Raw genomic sequence first — 20244 nt, forward strand, 5'->3', positions numbered from 1 at the left:
ATGCAGAATGGACCTTAATTACCTGTAATGTACCCCCCCCCCAAAAAAAATCTTGCTTCCCCTCCACCACGCACCACCCGCCACGTAAATAAACGCCACGTCTAATTTGCTTGTTTTGGAGACCACACGGTGCACGGTGATGGATATGAGAGGCCTGGAGGTAATTCGATTCTGGAGGATCTGCTGCATCTTTAATGATCTGAACTGAGACGGGCGTGATGTAGAAACATCGTCATGTCATAAACATATCAGAATGTAAAAAAACATCTTAAAGTGGTTGAAGTTCTTGTTGCATGTCGATACGATACGATAAACTTTATCCTCCAGTAACACGCGTTGAACATGGGCAAGTATGTGAACATTTACGATCACGATGCAGCCTTTAGACTTCAACGCCTTAGTAATCCTTAAAACTCTTATTCTGCTCGTGTGACCATGAACGCATCATTCCCATAAATCAGTGTTCATCAGAACTCTTTAAAATCCACTGTCAGCTCTGCAGCGGTGCAGGAATGTCTCATTGTCTTCTGTCCTGAAGTTTGTGTTCATGTTTCTATTAAAACAATAATAATAGCTCAAATATCAATCCATGCAGATCATCTTTTGTTTTTACAGAAGCATGCATACTACACAATCATCAGCACACGCCTCTGACTCCTGCTGAGCGTGTGCGTGCGTGTGCGTGTGCGTGTGTGTGTGTGTGTGTGTGTGTGTGTGTGTGTGTGTGTGTGCTGCAGCATAGGAAGAATTTCTTGTGAAGTTGTTTTTTAAATCATATTTGATTTCATGCATAATTAGCTCGACCATCAGCAGCCGCCAGGCCGCATGCTGAGTGTTTACACACACACACACACACACACACACACACACACACACACACACACACACACACACACACACACACACACACAGACACACGCACACACACAGATTTAGAGCGAGTACAGCTCAGGTCAGGAGAGGTATACAAACAGTATAGAAGGAATCACAACATTTCATCTTCATTGAATGTGAAGGTATGCTAACCTTTGTGTGTGTGTGTGTGTGGGGGGGGGGGCGGGGTGCATGTGTGTGTGAGGATGCATGTGTGCGTCTGTTTGTGTGTCTTGAAGAAGCCTGCAGGCGTCTTCCAATTTGCCCACAGAGTGAGACATGGGAGGTAAAAATGGAGCGAGCAGCGTCTTCTTTACTTTGCTGTAGAGTCACACGCAGTCGGATTAAAAACTTAATTATGTTTTAGAATGATATTTTAATTAAATATGGAGGGAGCAGAAATGGATTGGCACCCAAAATAATTAATCAAACTTTGAAAAAAAAAAAAAAAACCTTCAGCGTTGTCTTTCTGCTTCGGCCAGCAGAAAATAAAGTCAGCCGGCCTGTTAGCTCCGCTCAACGTCTTTTTCATTCTCCGTTTCCTTTTTTTCTCCCTCGCTGTCCGATACATTCCTTTTCCCACAATGCATCTGTGATGCTTACTAAATGTGATTAATTATCAGCTCTCTAATTAAGGCTCATTGTATTCCTTGGCTGTCTGTAGTTTGAGGAAACTTACCAAATATTTGATCTGAACCAGCAAACATAAAAACAGCCTGTTACGTTGATATGATGTTCCTCTGTGTGAAACATTAAAAACCGATGAGGCAGTGAACAAAACCTGGTGAATAATTCATGACATGGCAGCCATTGTCACATAATATTTTACAGTACCTGAGTTCAAACCGATGTTGTCTTGATATCTGCGAAAACATCAGGAGTGACACGACGTCAACAACAACAGTGGCAACAATCACAACAACACAACAATCAAAACTACAAAACAACAATTGTAACTTCACTGCAAGACCTATTACCAAAATAAAAACAACATGACTAGTTTGGGGGCTGAGGGAGGGATGTAGGGTTGCTTAGAGGGATTGAGGGATGGATGGTTGGAGTGATGGACGGATGTAGGGATTCTTAGAGGGATGGTTGGAGGATGGAGTGGAGGGATGGACTGATGGACTGATGGAGTGACTGAGAGGATGGATGGATGGATGATTGAGAGGAGGGATGGAGGGATGGAGATGAGTGATGGAGAAGATGGATGATTGGAGAGGAGGGGTGGAGAGGATGGATGGAGGGATGGAGAGGAGGGATGGTTGGATGGATGGAGAGAAGGAATGCAGAGGATGGATGGATGGATGGAGAGAAGGGATGCAGAGGATGATGAATTGAGAGGATGGAGAGGATGGATGGATGGATGGATGGTTGGATGAATGGAGAGGATGGATGGATGGATGGATTGAGAGGAGGGATTGAGAGGATGGATGGAGAGGAGGGATGGAGGGACGGACAGTAGGGATGAAGGATGGATGGAGAGAAACGAGGGATTGAGAGGATGGAGAGGATGGATGGATGGATGGAGAGAAGGGATGCAGAGGATGGATGGATTGAGAGGAGGGATTGAGAGGATGGATGGATGGATGGATGAGAGGAGGGATGCAGAGGATGGATGGATGGATGGATTGAGAGGAGGGCTTGAGAGGATGGAGAGGAGGGATGGATGGAGAGGATGGATGGATGGATGGAGAGAAGGGATGCAGAGGATGGATGGATTGAGAGGAGGGCTTGAGAGGATGGATGGAGAGGAGGGATGGAGGGACGGACAGTAGGGATGAAGGATGGATGGAGAGAAACGAGGGATTGAGCGGACGGATGGATGGAGAGGGGGGATTGTTGGAGGGATGGATAGTAGGGAGGGAGGAGAGATGATAGAGGCAATCAATATCTCCAGCATTCTAATTAAAGCCTCTCTGTGGAATAAATCCATGTAATTATCAGTAAATGAAATACAAGGTCACTCCACCTGACGGAGGGATGGACAGAGGATAATGGAGGGATGGACGGAGGAGAAAACAACAGAGAGGCAGCTTGTTTCGTTCTGTTCATTCTGCTGACAACAGATTCTGATGTTTCATTTTTTTAAATGGTCAGATGCTTCACATAATGAGGATGACTAAAACTCCCCATGATAAAATCTGATTTTAGAGTCTGGACTTTTGTGCACTGGGGTCAATCCTTAAATGTAATCTGAAGCTGACACACGCACACGCACACACACACACACACACACACACACACACACACACACACACACACACACACACACACACACACACAGAGAGAGAAGCAAAGAGATGCAGAACATTTAAATCTTCAAGTGTTTTTTGACTGGAACAATTTAAACGTGACAGAACTAACGCTGTCTGTGTGTGTGGAGAGGAGAGAGAGAGAGATTTTAAAAGTAAATCCTGCAGTTCTTCTCATAATGCTCTGATGAATTGACAGAAATGAAGATAAACACTAAATAAATGACTGAACAGTCAGCGGGGGAGTCTTCAGATGTTTCTCTCTCCTCCTCCTCTCCTCATATCTCTTTTTTCTTTCTCATTACACCCTTTCCTCCATCCCGTCTCTGTTATTCCCTCTCTAAAAAAATATGTTCTCTTTGTTTCTGAATGTGTTTGTTTGTGTCTCTGTGTGTTTGGATTGTATTAACATAAATAGAAACACAATCAAATATCAGAAACTGAGCCTGACCTTGTCTGTCATTCAGCATCTCTGAGCCAATCAGAGACGTTCCCACCTGCACACTGCTGTGTCTTTAACCAATAAACTCTATTGTTCTGTGCGTGTGTGTGTGTGTGTGTTGTGTGTGTGTGTGTGTGTGTGTGTGTGTGTGTGTGTGTGTGTGTGTGTGTGTGTGTGTGTGTGTGTGTGTGTGTGTGTGTGTGTGTGTGTGTGTGTGAGAGTGTGTGTGTGAGAGAGAGAGAGAGAGAGAGAGAGAGAGAGAGAGAGAGAGAGAGAGAGAGCAGGGACTGGAGAGGTGTTATTGATTTTTCAGGTGATCATCATCTTCTCTGCGCTCCCTTTGGGCTGCTCGACGTTTTTTCTTAATGGTGTTTTAGGTCTGCATCACTAGAGCATGCTGGGAGATCAGCTCATTTTAAGACATGTCAGGACCTGTGTGTGTGTGCTCGTGTCAGTGATGGTGTGTATTTATGCGAGTACTGCTGACTCTCTGTATAAGGAGGCTCCCAGCTGTTAGTTGTTGTCTGATGCGGAGAGAACGAGACTGTTGATGTAGCTTTAAGAAAGGCGGAACAACCATCCTGTTGCTTCACAGTGAAAGATACACATTCAACACAGGCATTCAGGGCTTGACATTAACAACCGCCAACCAGCCAAATGCAGGCCCCACACGGCCGTTTTGGACGCCCCTCGGTTTGCCAGATATGAGAGCAGTTATCAGGTCAAACCAACAGGTGTTGCAGTGATGGAAGCGGGCAAGAGAAGTGGTTCAGATAGAAGTGATTGTACCCGACCTAAAAAGCCTCTGCATGTTTCTAATAAGCTCCACGAGCAGAAACGTGCTCAAACTAGGATCAATATTGGAGATGCTTTTGAAAAATGGAGAGAGGTTAGAACACAGAAAGGTTTACAGACCGATGCAGAGCTGGATAAACACTGAAGCTTCAGTGTCCACCACATGGTGACCTGAGTGAGCATCGACTCTAGAGAGGAGGGGGCGGGGGGAGACATCTCTCTACAATGTTTAGAATTTGGACTGCAGTACCAATTTTAAACACCAAGGGTCAGAGTTACATGTTGCTTCTTTAACTTCCCCGCCTCTCGTCCAATGACAGCTGGGATCGGCTCCAGCCCCCTGCGACCCCGAACGGGAAAAGCTGTAAAGACAATGGATGGATGTTCTCTAACATTGTATCACAGTGACAGATTCCCACAGTTAGACGGCAGGCTGTGGCTCGAGATGGAGATATTTGGCGAGTGGTGGAGCCCGGCGCTGGGGGCAGGTGTTACAGCAGCTCCCATTAATACAGCTAATTAACATTAGCCACTATTCTAATTAACACGCAAACTAATTAGAGAATAATTAACCAACATAAAATGAATCTGATCCTAATGAGAAAGAGTGAGAGACGGGGACGCAGACGGAGAGAAGAACTGGTCTCGTGAAAAAGGACTGCAGGGGATTGTGGGAATTTTAGGAGGTTGAGGTTGTGTTCAAAATCATACACTCATTCCCTACTCCCTATACTCCCTACTCCCTATTCCCTATACGCCTTACTCCCTACACCCTACTCCCTATACGCCTTACTCCCTACACCCTACTCTTTATTTGCCCTTCTCCCTACACCCTACTCCCTACACCCTACTCCCTATACCCCCTACTCCCTACTGTAGGGACAACTAAAATGTGCAGCTTAACAATGTCTCTGTCTGTGGTCCGGATCCTGTTAGCAGTTTTCCAGTAATATTGAACGTGTGTGTTTGTACAGAGAGCTCTACAGATGTTTTCTCTTCAGATTCCTCCTCTTTACTTCTCGCCATCGCTGCAGTTTTTTGTCTAGATTTTGTCTCGCTTTCTGAAAAAATAAAATGCCGCCAGGAGGGATGGTGAGGAGTTAGAAAAGGTCAGGAGGAGGTGAGCTGGAGGTTTGTTTAGCTGAGTTTAGCTTCAGATGAAAGCCTCGGTGAAAACATCTGGACAACACAAGCAGCCGCAGGACAAGGGATGCACACACAAACACTCACACACACACACACACACACACACACACACACACACACACACACACACACGCATCCACACGCACACACACACACACACACATATGGATGGACCATTTTCTTGTAGTTCTTGCTGCAAATGTTTGATTCATATGAAAGTTCATTTTATTCGTAATCGGCTGCCTCACATCTGTTAAGGTCTGTTTGTCATAAACTCAAGCGGTTTGCTGGGGACGGTGTGTATATGTGTGTGTGCCTGTGTGTGTGTGTGTTTTCTTGTATTGCTCACAATTATTTACTCTGCCCTCAAAGATGAAAGCCAAGCGCTCGTTCAACTGCTTCACACAAATCAAACTGTATTACAGTATCGACACCACTGGTGTGTGTGTGTAGTGAGTGTGTGTGAGTGTGTGTGTATGTGTGTGTGTGTCTGCTGGCAGCTGGATGCAGCCATCTCATATCCATTATTGATCCGATATCATTACCCACTGCTCCGCTCTATCAAGACAAAAACACCCTGTTATTGGAATATCTTACCTCCAGTATTGACCCGCGCTACACACACACACACACACACACACACACACACACACACACACACACACACACACACACACTCTGTACTCATGAGAAATTAATTTTAAATTTCAAAGACAATCCTATTTGATGGCTCACAGATTCAAACTTTCTCTTCCCTGAAAGTGTCGAGGCTTTAATTTAAATATATTTGTCCTGTTCTGTGTATCGTTGTCTCTGACAGACTCAGGTTGCTATTCAAAACTTTCTGACAGAAATAATCCCTAACAGGAAGACATTTGTTATACAGTCACTCCTGTTGTTGCTATACCTCCACAAGTTTTTTGTTTCGCAGCGAAAAACAGAAGATGAGAAAACAATACAGCAGAAGTCCTAGCAAAGCAGACAGATTATGTGCCGCTTTATACAGTTTGCAGGGCGAGCTGAGGGTGAGTGGTCAGAATACGCCGGTTGGTGACACTTCCAAGTCTACTCGCTCTCATTGCCGGCTTCGGGTATTCCGTTGGAGGCGGTCGGACCTGATGGATGGATGGATTGAGAGGAGGGATTGAGAGGATGGAGAGAAGGGATGCAGAGGATGGATGGATTGAGAGGAGGGATTGATAAAAATCAAACATGTTTGATGTTTAGGATTGAACTCGATCTGGAGCAGTAAAATCATTGTGGTTACTCCACACACTTGAGGATTCTTTGGATAAAATATAACGGATATGACAAGTCTAGAAATGGAGAATCCCCCCCTCCCCCGACAGACGTTGAAATCATTTAAAGCAGAAAAAATACTTTTATTTGGAGATTTTGTAAATGTTGCACATGCTCATATTTATGTTTATAAAGTCAGGTGATTGATTTGTGTTTTAAATGATCAGCTGATCGTTGTTTTGGTTTGCAGCATGTTAAAGATCATACATTGTGTTTGAGATCCCGCAGTGAGTACATGCTGCTGCTGCTCAGCTCGCAGTCTGAATACAGCTGTTTGATTGGCAGTTATAGCCCCGGGAAAACCCCAGGAGACACACACACACACACACACACACACACACACACACACACACACACAAACACACAAATAAACACACAAATATACACACAGAGAAGCAGTACGGACACATGCAAACATCCAGGCGAGTGAGGAACATTTTCACAGCTGCAAATCAACACGCAGTCTTGCCAGAAAACGCGCACACACACACAAACACACACACATGTATCTTTCAAACATGAATACATACGATGATCATTCACAGACAAGTGCTGTGCTCAAGTGCTTGAGAGGGTTTCCAGGGATTCTGTGTAAATTGGCCTCGACATAACTCGTAAACAAAAAGCCCCAAAATGACTTTAGTCTGCACACACACACCCACACACATCTACACACCAACGTGTGTGTGTGTGTGTCAGGGGAGGTTCTACGAATTCATCAAACCCTGCAGATTCTCATTGATTTTTGTGTCCATTAGCACAGGACTGTCTTTAATGCTGCGCAGATCTTCACTTTGTCCTGCTCTGATTTTCATCCTGGTGTTATCTGCATACAGAGAGGGATCTGTTTGCCGTGAAGAAGGATGTCCAATCTGTCCATCGCATCATGCCGTCCCCACCAACAATCCCGAGGAACCTATGAGACATGAGAGCTCTGGAGCTCCCTGGTTAGGAACTCAGATTTACAGATAGTGACTTGCAGTAATATGATGTGAATGCACAGAGAGAGAGAGAGAGAGGAGGGAAGAAAGAGAGAGAGAGAGAGAGAGGAGGAGAGAGATAGTAGCTCAAGGTGCCACTTACCCTGGTAGTCGAAGCCTATAGCAGCATAACTAGCCCTGTCAATGACGGACGTGTTTCAGCTCTAAGCCATGAAGGATCTGAACTTATTTTTCATTTCATGGAGGCTGTGAAAAAACTCAAGTTTGGTGGAAAATATCTTGGGTTGTGAGGACATCAGGTTTTTCAGTGATAGTTTACATTCTGGTCTGGTCAATAACGTCCTCAACAGGTGTGTTTAAGGTGGTATTTTGTTTATCCCAGGGGCAACCTTTGACAAAGAACGTGTTCAGGATCAGCACCACGGACAGCGCTTATCTGGCCCCTTAAGTGTGTTCAACTCGTAGCTGTAGCTCAGAGAAATATCAACACTTTTACTGTTGTTTTGATCCAGTTTACAGTTCAGAAGACACAACAACGAGTAATGCGCGCACACACACACACACACACACACACACACACACACACACACACACACACACACACACACACACACACAAACACACACACACACACTAACAGATGGAGCCATGAGTCTGCTTTGAAGAGAAATAATTTCTGACAGAAATCCTTGAAGATCCTTCAGACTGGGAAGCGACCCAACTCATCATCCTGTGTGTGTGTGTGTGTGTGTGTGTGTGTGTGTGTGTGTGTGTGTGTGTGTGTGTGTGTGTCATAGTGTGTGTGTGTGTGTGTGTGTGTGAGAGAGTGTCTTTTTGTATATTTGTGTGTGTTTTAACAGACACTGTGTTCCAGTCCTGTGTCCTCAAGGCGTCCAAGAGAAATTGCTTCAATGTGTTTCTTCATGTGTGTGTGAGAGAGAGAGAGAGAGAGAAGGAAAGTGGGAGTGTGTGTGTCATTATGGTTTCAGTCAGCTGTTGGGTATGAAAATGACAATTACAACCATAACACTGCGTTTGCTGGCTTGCTGCAGAGTTGTGAAATGAGTGACTGAATTAAAACCGAGACGAGACTGAGTAAAAATGCTTTCAATTCTGAGACGAGACCGAGACCTTCAAAAAGTTATGCCGAGACCGGTCTTCAGACCAAGACCGATTTCGAGTATTACAACACTAGGCCAGAGACGTGTTGGTAATAACCAAGTGGCAACCTCCAGGGTTGAAAAATGACGCCAATGAGGAAGTGTATTCTATCAAGCCTATAAACCCCTCTATTTCAGCCCTGCTCAGAACAGGCTGTTTCTGTGTCTGTACCTTTAAATATGTAAATGAGCTGTGTCTGACCACGCCCCCTCTCTGGAAGGGCTTGGGTGTCTCGGGCTTTCTCGCTCCATGTCCTATTGTTTACGGTGAGAAGGCAGACTCAGAGGGCAGAACAAACATCTAGCTGTGGGAGTGCCACCCACCTGGGGGAGGGGCTACTGCCCTTTGTGATGTCATGAAGCGAAAATCTCCAAACGGCCTGTTTGAGCACAAATTTTCTGAAAAGTGGAGCAGGCAGAAGACTGACTATTCTCCTAATGATTAAGTCTTAACCTAAAGGGCAAGGGTTAAATCCACCTCTCTGATTGGCTGTCCCTCTTTGAGCTTCATGTAATTAATCACATGATCACTGGACAGGTGCTCTTAAAGGTCACGCCCACCTTGTTTTACATCGGAGGAGGTTGCTTGATGAATGATTCTTAAATCAGTGGATATTCAAATGTAACTCTGAGCCTTTATTCAGAGTAATAAGCTGCACGGAGGAACAAATTAGCGAAGAAAAGAACAATCTAACCAGCTAATGAACAACTTGACTGATTTTCTGACTCACTGACCGACCAACCAGGCAGCAAACAGGCCGCGAGCGCAGCCGCGAGCGAAGCGGAGAGACGTAATGAAGGAAAGTGGAGGGACATTTAGGCAAAGTGAGAAAAATTTTCTCTGAGAGCTTCCAGTTAGTTTCTTTTCTGTATTAGCGTGGCACACACACACACACACACACACACACACACACACACACACACACACACACACACACACATACATACACACCTGAACACACACTCGTGCAGACGGCGCCGTTGATTGTGTATCGCCTGTTTGTTTATTAGCTCTCTGATTGAGCCGCTCTGCCTTCCGCAGATTGGATGACCTTTCCAGATCCTTCCGCTGAGTCCGCTAAGTAGATCGGACGGCGAACGCGACGCGACGACACTTTATTCAGATTGTTACGGAGCGAGGGAAAAGCAGGCGGTCACATGTGTGTTTGTGTGTGTGTGTGTTGTGTCGCTGTTTGTACACACTCACTCTGCCTTCATTGGTTCAATTGAAGCCTCATCTCCATATAGTTTGTATGCAATTACATCTGAGCGGCGCGCTGAGTGCCTCTATATGATTGTGTCTGGATACTGAGTGCGACTAGCTGCAGCGTGTGTGTGTGTGTGTGTGTGTGTGTGTGTGTGTGTGAAGGATAATTTGTGAGAAACAGCAGCAATTCGTGTTGATGTGTGAGTTTATTTAGTGTGTGCGGAGCAATTCACAGTCGATTTTTGTGTGTGTAGTTCTTTGGAAACATTTGAGCCCGCCTGATGTGTGTGTGTGTGTGTGTGTGTGTGTGTGTAGTTGTGTGTGTGTGTAGTTTGTGTGTGTGTGTGTGTGTATGAGGGGTAATTTGTGCCAGAGAAAAGCAATTCAAGCTAAATGTGTGTATGTGAGGCCTCATAGGTAATTTGTGTGAGCGAGATCTGTTGAAGTGTGTGTGTGTGTGTCTGTAAAATGACATGCATATACATGTTCATACAGATCTATAAGTGAGGGTGTGTAGGTTTGTGTGTGTGTGTATCAGGAGAGATGAGAGCGCAGGAGTGCGTTTCTAGTGGCTCGTTGTCCGCTCACGGGGCTTTAAAGGGCACGTCCGTCAAAGTGTAGAACAGCCGAATCTCATTCATCTGCAATAAACAGCTAATCACACTCACAGGGACATGATCCCATTCTCTCTCTCACACACACACACACACACATACACACATATACGAAACCTCCATTCACTCCAAGAGGGCATAAAGTGCCTGAAAAATGCATATATTTCTACATTTTATCGACAGCTACAAACTGCTATTGTTAGCATTGTCTTCCCCCAAAGAAGGGAACATTTTGAATCAGTTGGTTGAGAAGCTTGAACAACGTGTACTCGCACTTTAAGTCTTTGATGTGGTGATTGAACTCAGAGCTATTCAGCGACATCAGCGTGGCTTTGATAAATGAAGTAATGACATGTCAGTTCAGTCTGGTCGTAAGGATCTGTCCTGTCCTTTCTTTCGAGATTATTCTTTTGAGCAGTGTGTCTGACCTCCTGTGTGCCTGTGTGTCTTTGTCTTCCAGGCTGAGCTGATGTCCAGTCAGTGTGAAGCCCAGCGCGCTGCCCTGGAGCAGATGGCCATCAAACTGAGCAACTTGCAGTACCCGTCACCGGCCAGCAGGAGGAACTACAGCCAGCTGGCCAGGAACAACAGGTAAACACACAACAGCAGAAAACAGGATGTGCAAACTTTCAGATCTATGAGGGTGCTGTAAGATATCAAGAGGAAGTGGAAACTGCATTTCAGAAAAGCATCCATTCGTGTTTGTCTGGCTGGTTGCATACGATGGAAAGGTTTTGCAGGTGTTTGGGTCCTCGAGGATGAGCAGTACAACTTAATAAAACTGATAACAGAAATCTTCATCTTTTGATTTGGTGCTCAGAAAATCTATCCATCAACCTATAAGTATTCATCCGAACATGATTGTGTTTGAAAAACTGTCAAAGGTTGGGAAATGCTCCTAGGGTCATGAAACAGGCGGTGATGTCTGCAACCTTGAATGAAACCACGCCTTTTCAAAAATATTTCCACTCCATGCCATGTTAACACGAAAACAATCAACTAAAAACAGATCGTTTTTTGTTTTCCTTTTTTTTTTTTTTTTAAAGGTGTATTTTGGGCTTTATGCTTTTATTTTAGAGATAGGACAGTGGATAGAGTCGGAATTCAGGGAGAGAGAGAGAGAGCGAGAGTTGAACGACATGCGGGAAAGGAGCCACAGGTCAGATCCAGACCCCACCGCCCTCCGGAGGACCACAGCCTCCACACATGGGGCGCTTGCACCGTCTACTAGGCTACAATTTAGAGAATGAGAAACAAATCCCTGCATGGCAAATCCTTACTTTAGGGAGTTACTTTGTTTTTATAGTTTGTTACTCTGGATATGATCAAATGTTTGTGCAACAGGCGATAACAGAAACAAACGAGCTGATTGAGTCAGCGTCAGATCATCTCCTTTGTTCAGCTATCTTAAAAATCTGTTTTTTTGTTAATGAAATTTGGTGACCTGGATGTATTTTCCTCAATGGAGTACTATGCAGCCTTTACAGCCTGTTTCACTGCTGCAGGATAAAACAATCTACTGGAGCATTTAAAGAAATATATACTTGTGAGTTATTAACGACCTGAAAATGTGTAAAAATAACAGAGTTTAATCAGTTTCATAGAACAGACTAAAACCACCAGATGAAAGCTAAGACGCACCGGCAGAAGACAACGAGACCAACAACACATCGACATGTGACACACACAGCAGATAGTAACCCCACACACACACACACACACACACACACACACACACACACACACACACACACACACACACACACACACACACACACACACACACACACACACACACACACACATACACACAGTTTGAGCGTTAACAGCAGTAATCTGGTGTGGCCAGGCTCGGCTGGGCGAGCAGCGTCTTTGGTCACGCTGCCTGTCGGCGCTTCATCCCGGGCTTTGAGGAGCCTCCCTCTGTGGTTATCACTCACACGCAGGGCGCACTTACACACACGCTCACACAGACACACAATAAAAACATACTCAGAGTTGAGTGTATGCAGATGAAAAATGGAGTCGGTGGTGTGTTTTGTTCTGCAGACTCTGTTACTGTCGTCGAGTGTCGTTACATGAAGGATGTTGTGTCCTCTGTGTGGTTTAAATACAATAAATATAAGAGATTCAGATGCATAGTGGAAAATTAAACATACACACACACACACACGTAAATGAAACACTCATTTATTTGGATTGTGTTTTTCCTCCTCTGAGGCTGCAGTGTAATTTTTCAGTAATTTACATTGGATATGTTGGACACTAATTGGTTATTCATATATCAACTGCTGCGTTCAGATTTACGTGTGTGTGTGTGTGTGTGTTTGTGTTTGTGCTTTCACAGTGCGTGTGTGTGTGTGTGTGTGTGTGTGTGGTGTGTGTGCTCTGTGTGCTTCATGTGTGTGCTCAGTGTTTGTGTGTGTGTGTTCACTGTGTGTGTGTGTGTGCTCAGTGTGTGTGTGTGTGTGTGTGTGTGTGTGTGTGTGCTCAGTGTGTGTGTGTGTGTGTGTGTGTGTGTGTGTTGTGTGTGTGTGTGTGTGTGTGTGTGTGGGCGCTCTGTGTGTGTTCTGTGTGTGTGTTCTGTGTGTGTGTTCTTTGTGTGTTCTGTGTGTGTGTGTGTGTGTGTGTGTGTGTGTTCTGTGTGTGTGTTCTGTGTGTGTGTTCTGTGTGTGTGCTCAGTGTGTGTGTGTTCAGTGCAGCGGTGTGTGGGATGAGTTTTGTGTTAATTGGATGTTGCATGTTTTTCCTTTAGCTGCTGTGATTCAGGCTCAGTTGAGATTTGTGGTTTTGGTTCAGTTGTGAAGAAAATGAAGGTCAGACTGAATTATTTACCGATCTCACTCGAAATGTCTCTATTCTAAATAAACGCTGAGACAAATAAAACAGCGAGAGGTAATAAAGTCCACGCTCCTCATGTTTCTTTTTACTGGTTGTGGTCTTTTATATATTTGGTGTTTACATGATTTATTATTGCATGAGATGAACTGCATGAATGGATGAAGTGATGATTTTCTCAGCTGGTGCTCTCTGACACTGGAGATATTGTTGACTTCTTCAGGATGTCACATCAAGTGAACGAACAAGTGAATAGAGCCGTGCGTGATCGTCAGCAGGGGGCGCTGTGCTGCTGTTCAGACGTATAGCTTTCACGTCTCTGTCGGATGAATTAGAAAAAAAAGACGAGTGTGGGAGAATCACCTCATAAATCCGACCGAGTGTCTGACTGAAAGGTGACGCCTGCCAATACGACTCATTCAACCTTTCACTCCATCATCTCATCCCCCCTGTTCTCTTTCTTTCCCCCTTCCTGCTTCGCTCCATCTCTCCTTCCTCCTTTCAACTTTTCCTTTTTCCTACTTCCTCCTCTCTCACTCTCTCTGTCTTCCTGTCTCTTCTATCGTTCTGTCTCTGATTCACATTCCTCAGAGTTTGCTTCTTCTTCCCTCTCATCCTCTCTCCTTTCCTCTCCCCTCATTCACTCTCCTCTGCCCTCCTTCTTTCACAGATCTCCCCCTTTCTTTTTTCTTTTTCTTCCTCTCCGCTCATTCTCTCCCCTCGTTTTTTCTTCTCTCACCTTTCCTGTATCCTCTTTTCCTTTCGTCAATCTCCTTCCCTCTTCCCTCCTTTCCTTTCCTTCTGCCTTCCTCTCCCCTCCTTTTCTCCCCTCTTCTTTTTTCTTCCTATGCTTCTTACTTTCTTTCATGTTTTTCACTCCCCCTCAATCTCTTACTTTGTCATTTTTCTGTCTCCTCCCATCCTCCTCTCTCCGTTCCCTTTCTTCCTCTCCCTCTTCCTCCCTTTCCCTTTGTTCTTTCTCTCCTCTCATCCTCTCCCTCTGTCTCTTAACCTCGTCTTTTTCCTTCATCCATTTTCTTCTCTTTCCTTTCCTTTCCTTTCCTCCTTCTTCCTCTCCTTCTCTCTTCTCTTCTCCTCTCCTCCTACCTCTCCTCCTTCCTCCTGTACTGTGGATGATGAATTAAAACAGCTGCTATCGCCGTCACAGCAGCAGCGAGGGCGAGAGAGAAAAGCGAGGAGAGGAAGAAAGTGGAGGATGATGGTGAATCCATCCATTCAGCCTGGATGAAAAGACACGGTGTGTGTGTGTGTGTGTGTGTGTGTGTGTGTGTGTGTGTGTGTGTGTGTGTGTGTGTGTGTGTGTGTGTGTGTGTGTGTGTGTGTGTGTGTGTGTGTGTGTGTGTGTGTGTGTGTGTGTGTGTGTGTGTGTGTGTGTGTGTGTGTGTGTGTGTGTGTGTGTGTGTGTGTGTGTTTTTTTTACAGCTACACCGAGACAACGAGTCCTGAACCTGTTTTTTTAAAAACTATGAAATGTACTGGCTTTGAAACAGGTGAATGCAGAATAATAATATAAATTAAATATGCACTATAACCATGTTATTACAGAAAAAAAGTAAAGGTTACGCCTGCAGCAAAGCCGGATGACTCTCTCGACTTTGTGGCATCCAAATGCAGAGGAAGTGAAGTTCTATTGGTTTGATTTTTGACCTGCAGATTTGTGCTGTACTAGCATGATTTTGAAAGCAGCTTTCCCTCAGTGCCCCGTCTACACCCCCTCCCCTCAGTGCTGCCTCTAAAGCCACGCCCCTCACTAATATGCACAAGCGCCATTGGTCCAGAAGCGGACCTCAGCTCACGCTTTGAGTGAGGGCTAGAGCATGCAAGTGGTAAAGAGCGAGCAGGGAGACAGGGAGGCGTGTGATTGGTTCATCAGATTGGTACCTCGTGGCAGACATTGGTCAAAGTTTTTACAGGCTTACAACTGATACAGATGACAGATTCACTTTGTTCCTTTTTCAGAGAACATGAGTTATTAATTTCTGCCAGGACCTAAAGACAATTTACACCAGAATCTTGTGGATCAGACCAACCCTGCCTTTAAGGTTGGGAAGGAGCCTGATGAGGTGGGTTACATCTGTTGAAAAAGTACTGGGCATGCTCAGAAACCACATCCAGCTGCAGGTGTGATTAAAGCTGCTGCTGTTTGTGTCACACCTTAAAAACAAAACGAAACAAGACCAGAACAGATCACAACTTCTAAAATATCTGAATAAGAAGAGGAGATTTGCACAAACCGCATTGACACCCGGTGTGTTTTATTCGCTCCAGTGTCGTCTGAAGGTATGACGAGGTAGGAATAAATAATAGATTCTTTTAATACCAATTTCCTCGAGTGACTAAATGTCAGAACGGCTCTCCGCAACACTCCCACGTGCTCCGTCAGCGCCGCGTGACGGGAAGCGATCCTGACACTTCAAACGCCGTGTAACTGTCCCGGTGTTGAACGCAGCCCTGCAGTGCCGCCACGTCGCTCCTTCCTCTCCGATTTGTCTGTTTTCCCCCCCCCCTCCCCCCACCTCGAGAGAGAGATCCTGTTTTACAAAGCGTTTAGTTAACATTAGTGTGAGAACAAGACGGAGACGAGGGAGAGAGAGGAAAACGACAAGAGAAAACAATCTGTGCGAGTGTTGTATCTTCTTCATCTGTCTGAGGCGGTAAAGGGCCGCTCTGCTCCACGCATAATGAGGAACGCCGCCTCGGGGGGAAAGGAAGCAGCGCTCGCTTCCTGTGCTTTCTTCTTCTTCTCTGTCGAGTTTTTAGTACAGTGAGAGGAGGGCGAGGTGATGTGGGGAGAAAGATGAGGGAAAGATGCAGGGGAGGGAGGGATGGAAAGGACGATAAGCAGCAAGGGTGGGATTCTGAAAACATAAAGTTAGTAGAGAGGTGTACAAGACGAGAAAAATGTCCGTGTGGAAAGTGAGACGACATTAAGTAATAAGTTAGTTAGAACAGAAAGGACACATTTGCAAGGCCTGGAGCCCCAAGCAGCTGCATGCCTTGCCTGTTGCTTGCTTGCTAGCACCTCTGGCAGTTGCTGGGGATCGAACCCCTGACCTCTCTGTTGAGAGATAACCGACTCTACCACTGAGCCACAGCAGCCATGTCTTTTATGTTTGCTTCTATATGCGCCACCAGAAATTGTTCTTTGGCCCGCGAAACTTAGAGGTGTAGTGCTTTTGACAACTTTAATAATGAGAGTAAGTTTTAAAGAAACGTCTACACAAAGACAGATTTGAAGTTTAGAGAGCTGGAACAATCCGTACAAACTGAGGATGTCAAAAAAAATCCCCCGTCGAGTGAATTTTGCAGGTTCAGGATGAATCTTCATCTCGATCATCGGCCTTTTTTAGTTTCTCTAATTTTCATTCATAGTTTACGCTTTCCATTTTTATTGCAAGTCAGTTGGTATGTGTCTGTGTCTGTGTTTACTTTTCAGTGTGTACTGTGTGTTGCATTCTGGGTAACCGTGTTTGTGATTCTCAGTGGGCGTGTGTTTTGCTTGTTTCATGAATTGGAGTCGTTGTTTTTTTATGTGTGTGTTTTAAAGAGTGTGTCTTCATGGGCAGCACTTGCCTTCACTTGCGCGTGTGTGTTTGTGTGTATATGTGTGTGTGTGTTATGTTGTCGTGGAAACGCCGTGGGCCTGACAGAGCTGTCAAACTGTCGGCTGCGGCGACCGGAGAATTCCAAACAATTTCACCGCTAATGTTGAGAAACATGTTGGCGATCCCCGTCGAGACCTAAAACCAGGGAATATATAAATAATAAACACAGACACACACACACACACACACACACACACACACACACACACACACACGCACAAACACACACGCACACACCTTAACAAAACGGCTGACAGTAATGTGTGTGTTTGAAGAATCGGCCCCTGTTCCAGCAGCATACATATTTGATGTGATCCGGTGTCGAGGAGGAGGAGGAGGAGGAGGAGGTGAGGGGACAGGACAGGGGAGGAAGAAGAGGGAGAGAGAGAGGGAGGAGAAAGGAAGAAAGGGGTGGATGGAGGAGGGAGGATGGTAAGGGGACAAAAATGTGGGAAAGTAAGAGGAGGTGAAGAGAGAGAGTGAGGGAGGGAGAAGTAGAGGGAGAAATGAAAATGTCCTCACAGGAGGAGCAAAGTACGGGATGTTAAAAACTTCCTTTACTTTTCAGTTCAAACAGCAGCTTCATCGTCATCATGTTCTCTCTCTCTGTAAGCGTCAGGTTTTATATCGACGTCTCTCGCTCTCTTTGTGTTTGATCAACATACAAGACGCACACATCCCCAATTCCTGCAGGACAAAACGATATTACAATCAAAAATAACACAAAGAGAACGTGTAGATCAACTCAATCGTCTCCTCTTTTCCTCTCTCCAGTCTGCAGGAGTTCGAGGCTGAGTACCAGGAGCTCTGGGATTGGCTGATGGACATGGACGCCATGGTAATGGACAGTCACCAGCTGATGATGTCAGAGGAGCAGAGGCATCACCTCTTCAAGGTAAGACCCAATCGATGCATGTCTGTCTGCAACTCAGGGACCCCCCCCCTACACACACACACACACACACACACACTCATCAAAACCAGGTTACTATGGGAACCTCTTCCTCTTGTTAGATACAGTAGAGTCTTTCTGTTGCTTTTTTGTTCCACAGTGACTTCACACTTTACAGCTGACTCTTCTTCTGTGAATCAAACATGTCTGATGGAGAGTAGCTCAAACCGATCATTCACAATCCAAACTGGACTTTTCTTGTCTTGAGTCGTATCTTCAGTTCTGCGAGGCGTGCTCCGATACGCAGGGATAACATGTCATGTCAGTCGTTGGGCATGAATTTGAACAATGCCAGAAATGCCTCCACATGACTTTTTAAGAATATTTTCCACCAAATGTTTGATGAATAAAAACAAATTCTGAACTGAGGATAAGAACAACCCTGTCATGGTCACCCTTTGGCCTCTCATACTGTCATACTGTACGCATGGATTTGGGGAAACCAGAGTCAGAGGTGCTGCTAATCAACAGGCGAGGCAGGCAACTGCTTGGAGCCCCAGACCAGTAGGGGGGCCCCTGAGGGCTCACTGACTTCAAACCACAGCAGCGGCTTTTTGCAGTGACAGTAGGTAACCTCCCTAAGTGGGCCCCATTTAAAAGAACTCGTTCTCGATGACTTGCTAATCGCTACATGCGTTATTGCTGTAAAAAAACAAAGTTTGTCAAAGAATGGCGACTGAGAAAAATGAAGAGGAATTATCCGTCTAAGGAGAGAAAACAGAAAGAGGAAAAAAGAGGAAGATGAGTGAGCGTCGGGACAATGGCAGACATCATAGTGATGAATGCGGGTTGTAGGGCCCCCCGCCTTTACCAATAACCCAACTATCTGTACCGTAGAAGGACTGCTTTTAAGATTTAAAGTTTAAACTACATTTCCCATCAGCCACCTGTGCCTCCGTCATGGAGGCACATACACGATGACTAAATATGTAAAAACACAGAGAAAATGTTGTCCTCCCACATTTCATTCATCCTTCAATTTGTCTGTCTCCCTATCCCTCCCTGCACTCCTCCCTCTGCCACACACACACACAGACACACACACACACACACACACACACATACACACACACACACACACACACACACACACACACAAACAGACACACACACACTCACAGACACCACTCATGCCCCGTCTTCATCCTCACCAAGGAGAATGGGATTACAAGGCCTAGCCTCCCTCATAACCATATCATAGAGAAGTGTGTGTGTGTGTGTGTGTGTGTGTGTGTGTGTGTGTGTGTGTGTGTGTGTGTGTGTGTGTGTGTGTGTGTGTGTGTCTGTGTGTGTGTGTGTGTGTGTGTAATGACTTCATGCAGCAAAATGAGAGAGTGATCTGAGTCATCGTCTCCTGTCCTTCACATACATGTACAAACACACACACACACACACACACACACACACACACACACACACAAAATTACACGCAGGCACAGACAGAAAAATCAAAGACAGGCTGAAAAAAAAAAAGATATTTGTTGAAGCAGAGCTCGAACACTTCAGAAGTATTTCATATTTTTATGATAACAAATTAAGCCATGAGCCAGATTGGAGCTCATACTGTGTGTTTATGCAAATGAACTCATTTAACACGTGTGTGTGTTTATTTCCTCATGCACACTTTTTGTCTTCTTTGGAAAGAAGCTGTTGGTGACGAGCGTACGGTGTGTGTACACACCATGAAACACACACAGCCACCCGTTAAAACACAAATATATGCACACACGGTAACGACCGTCACGCAGCTCGCACACACTCGAGCGGCTGACATCTCATTCTCCGCTTACCCAGAAGGCATTGCTGTGAACCAAGACACATGCGTAACTTTGTGTTGTTTTCTGTTCTTTCTGCTTCTGAGTCTAAACTTTTTCTTTTTCTGTGTGTGTGTGTGTGTGTGTGTGTGTGTGTGTGTGTGTGTGTGTGCGTGTGCAGACATGATTTATTTAGCGGCCGATGAGACTCACCTGGCCTGCAAATTATTGATAAGTGTAAAGATGAACCTAATTTCTCCATAGGAGTCACACTTAAATATTCATCTCTGTATGAATATTCATGGCGGCGATGATGCATGCATGAATTTTAGATGACTCTGG

At 45.1% G+C, this 20244-nt stretch overlaps 1 protein-coding gene across 1 annotated transcript in view; it reads left to right on the forward strand.

The window, feature by feature from the left end:
- Positions 1-20244, forward strand: part of akap6 (A kinase (PRKA) anchor protein 6) — a 164102-nt gene that overhangs the window by 79433 nt on the left and 64425 nt on the right. The window contains exons 14-15 of the mRNA XM_061062614.1: positions 11193-11323; positions 17971-18091. Of these exons, the coding sequence (XP_060918597.1) occupies positions 11193-11323; positions 17971-18091 (252 nt within the window). The remainder of the gene's footprint in view (positions 1-11192; positions 11324-17970; positions 18092-20244) is intronic.

The sequence above is a fragment of the Labrus mixtus genome, chromosome 18 (assembly GCF_963584025.1).
Source record: "Labrus mixtus chromosome 18, fLabMix1.1, whole genome shotgun sequence".
In the NCBI taxonomy this organism is placed as follows: domain Eukaryota; kingdom Metazoa; phylum Chordata; class Actinopteri; order Labriformes; family Labridae; genus Labrus; species Labrus mixtus.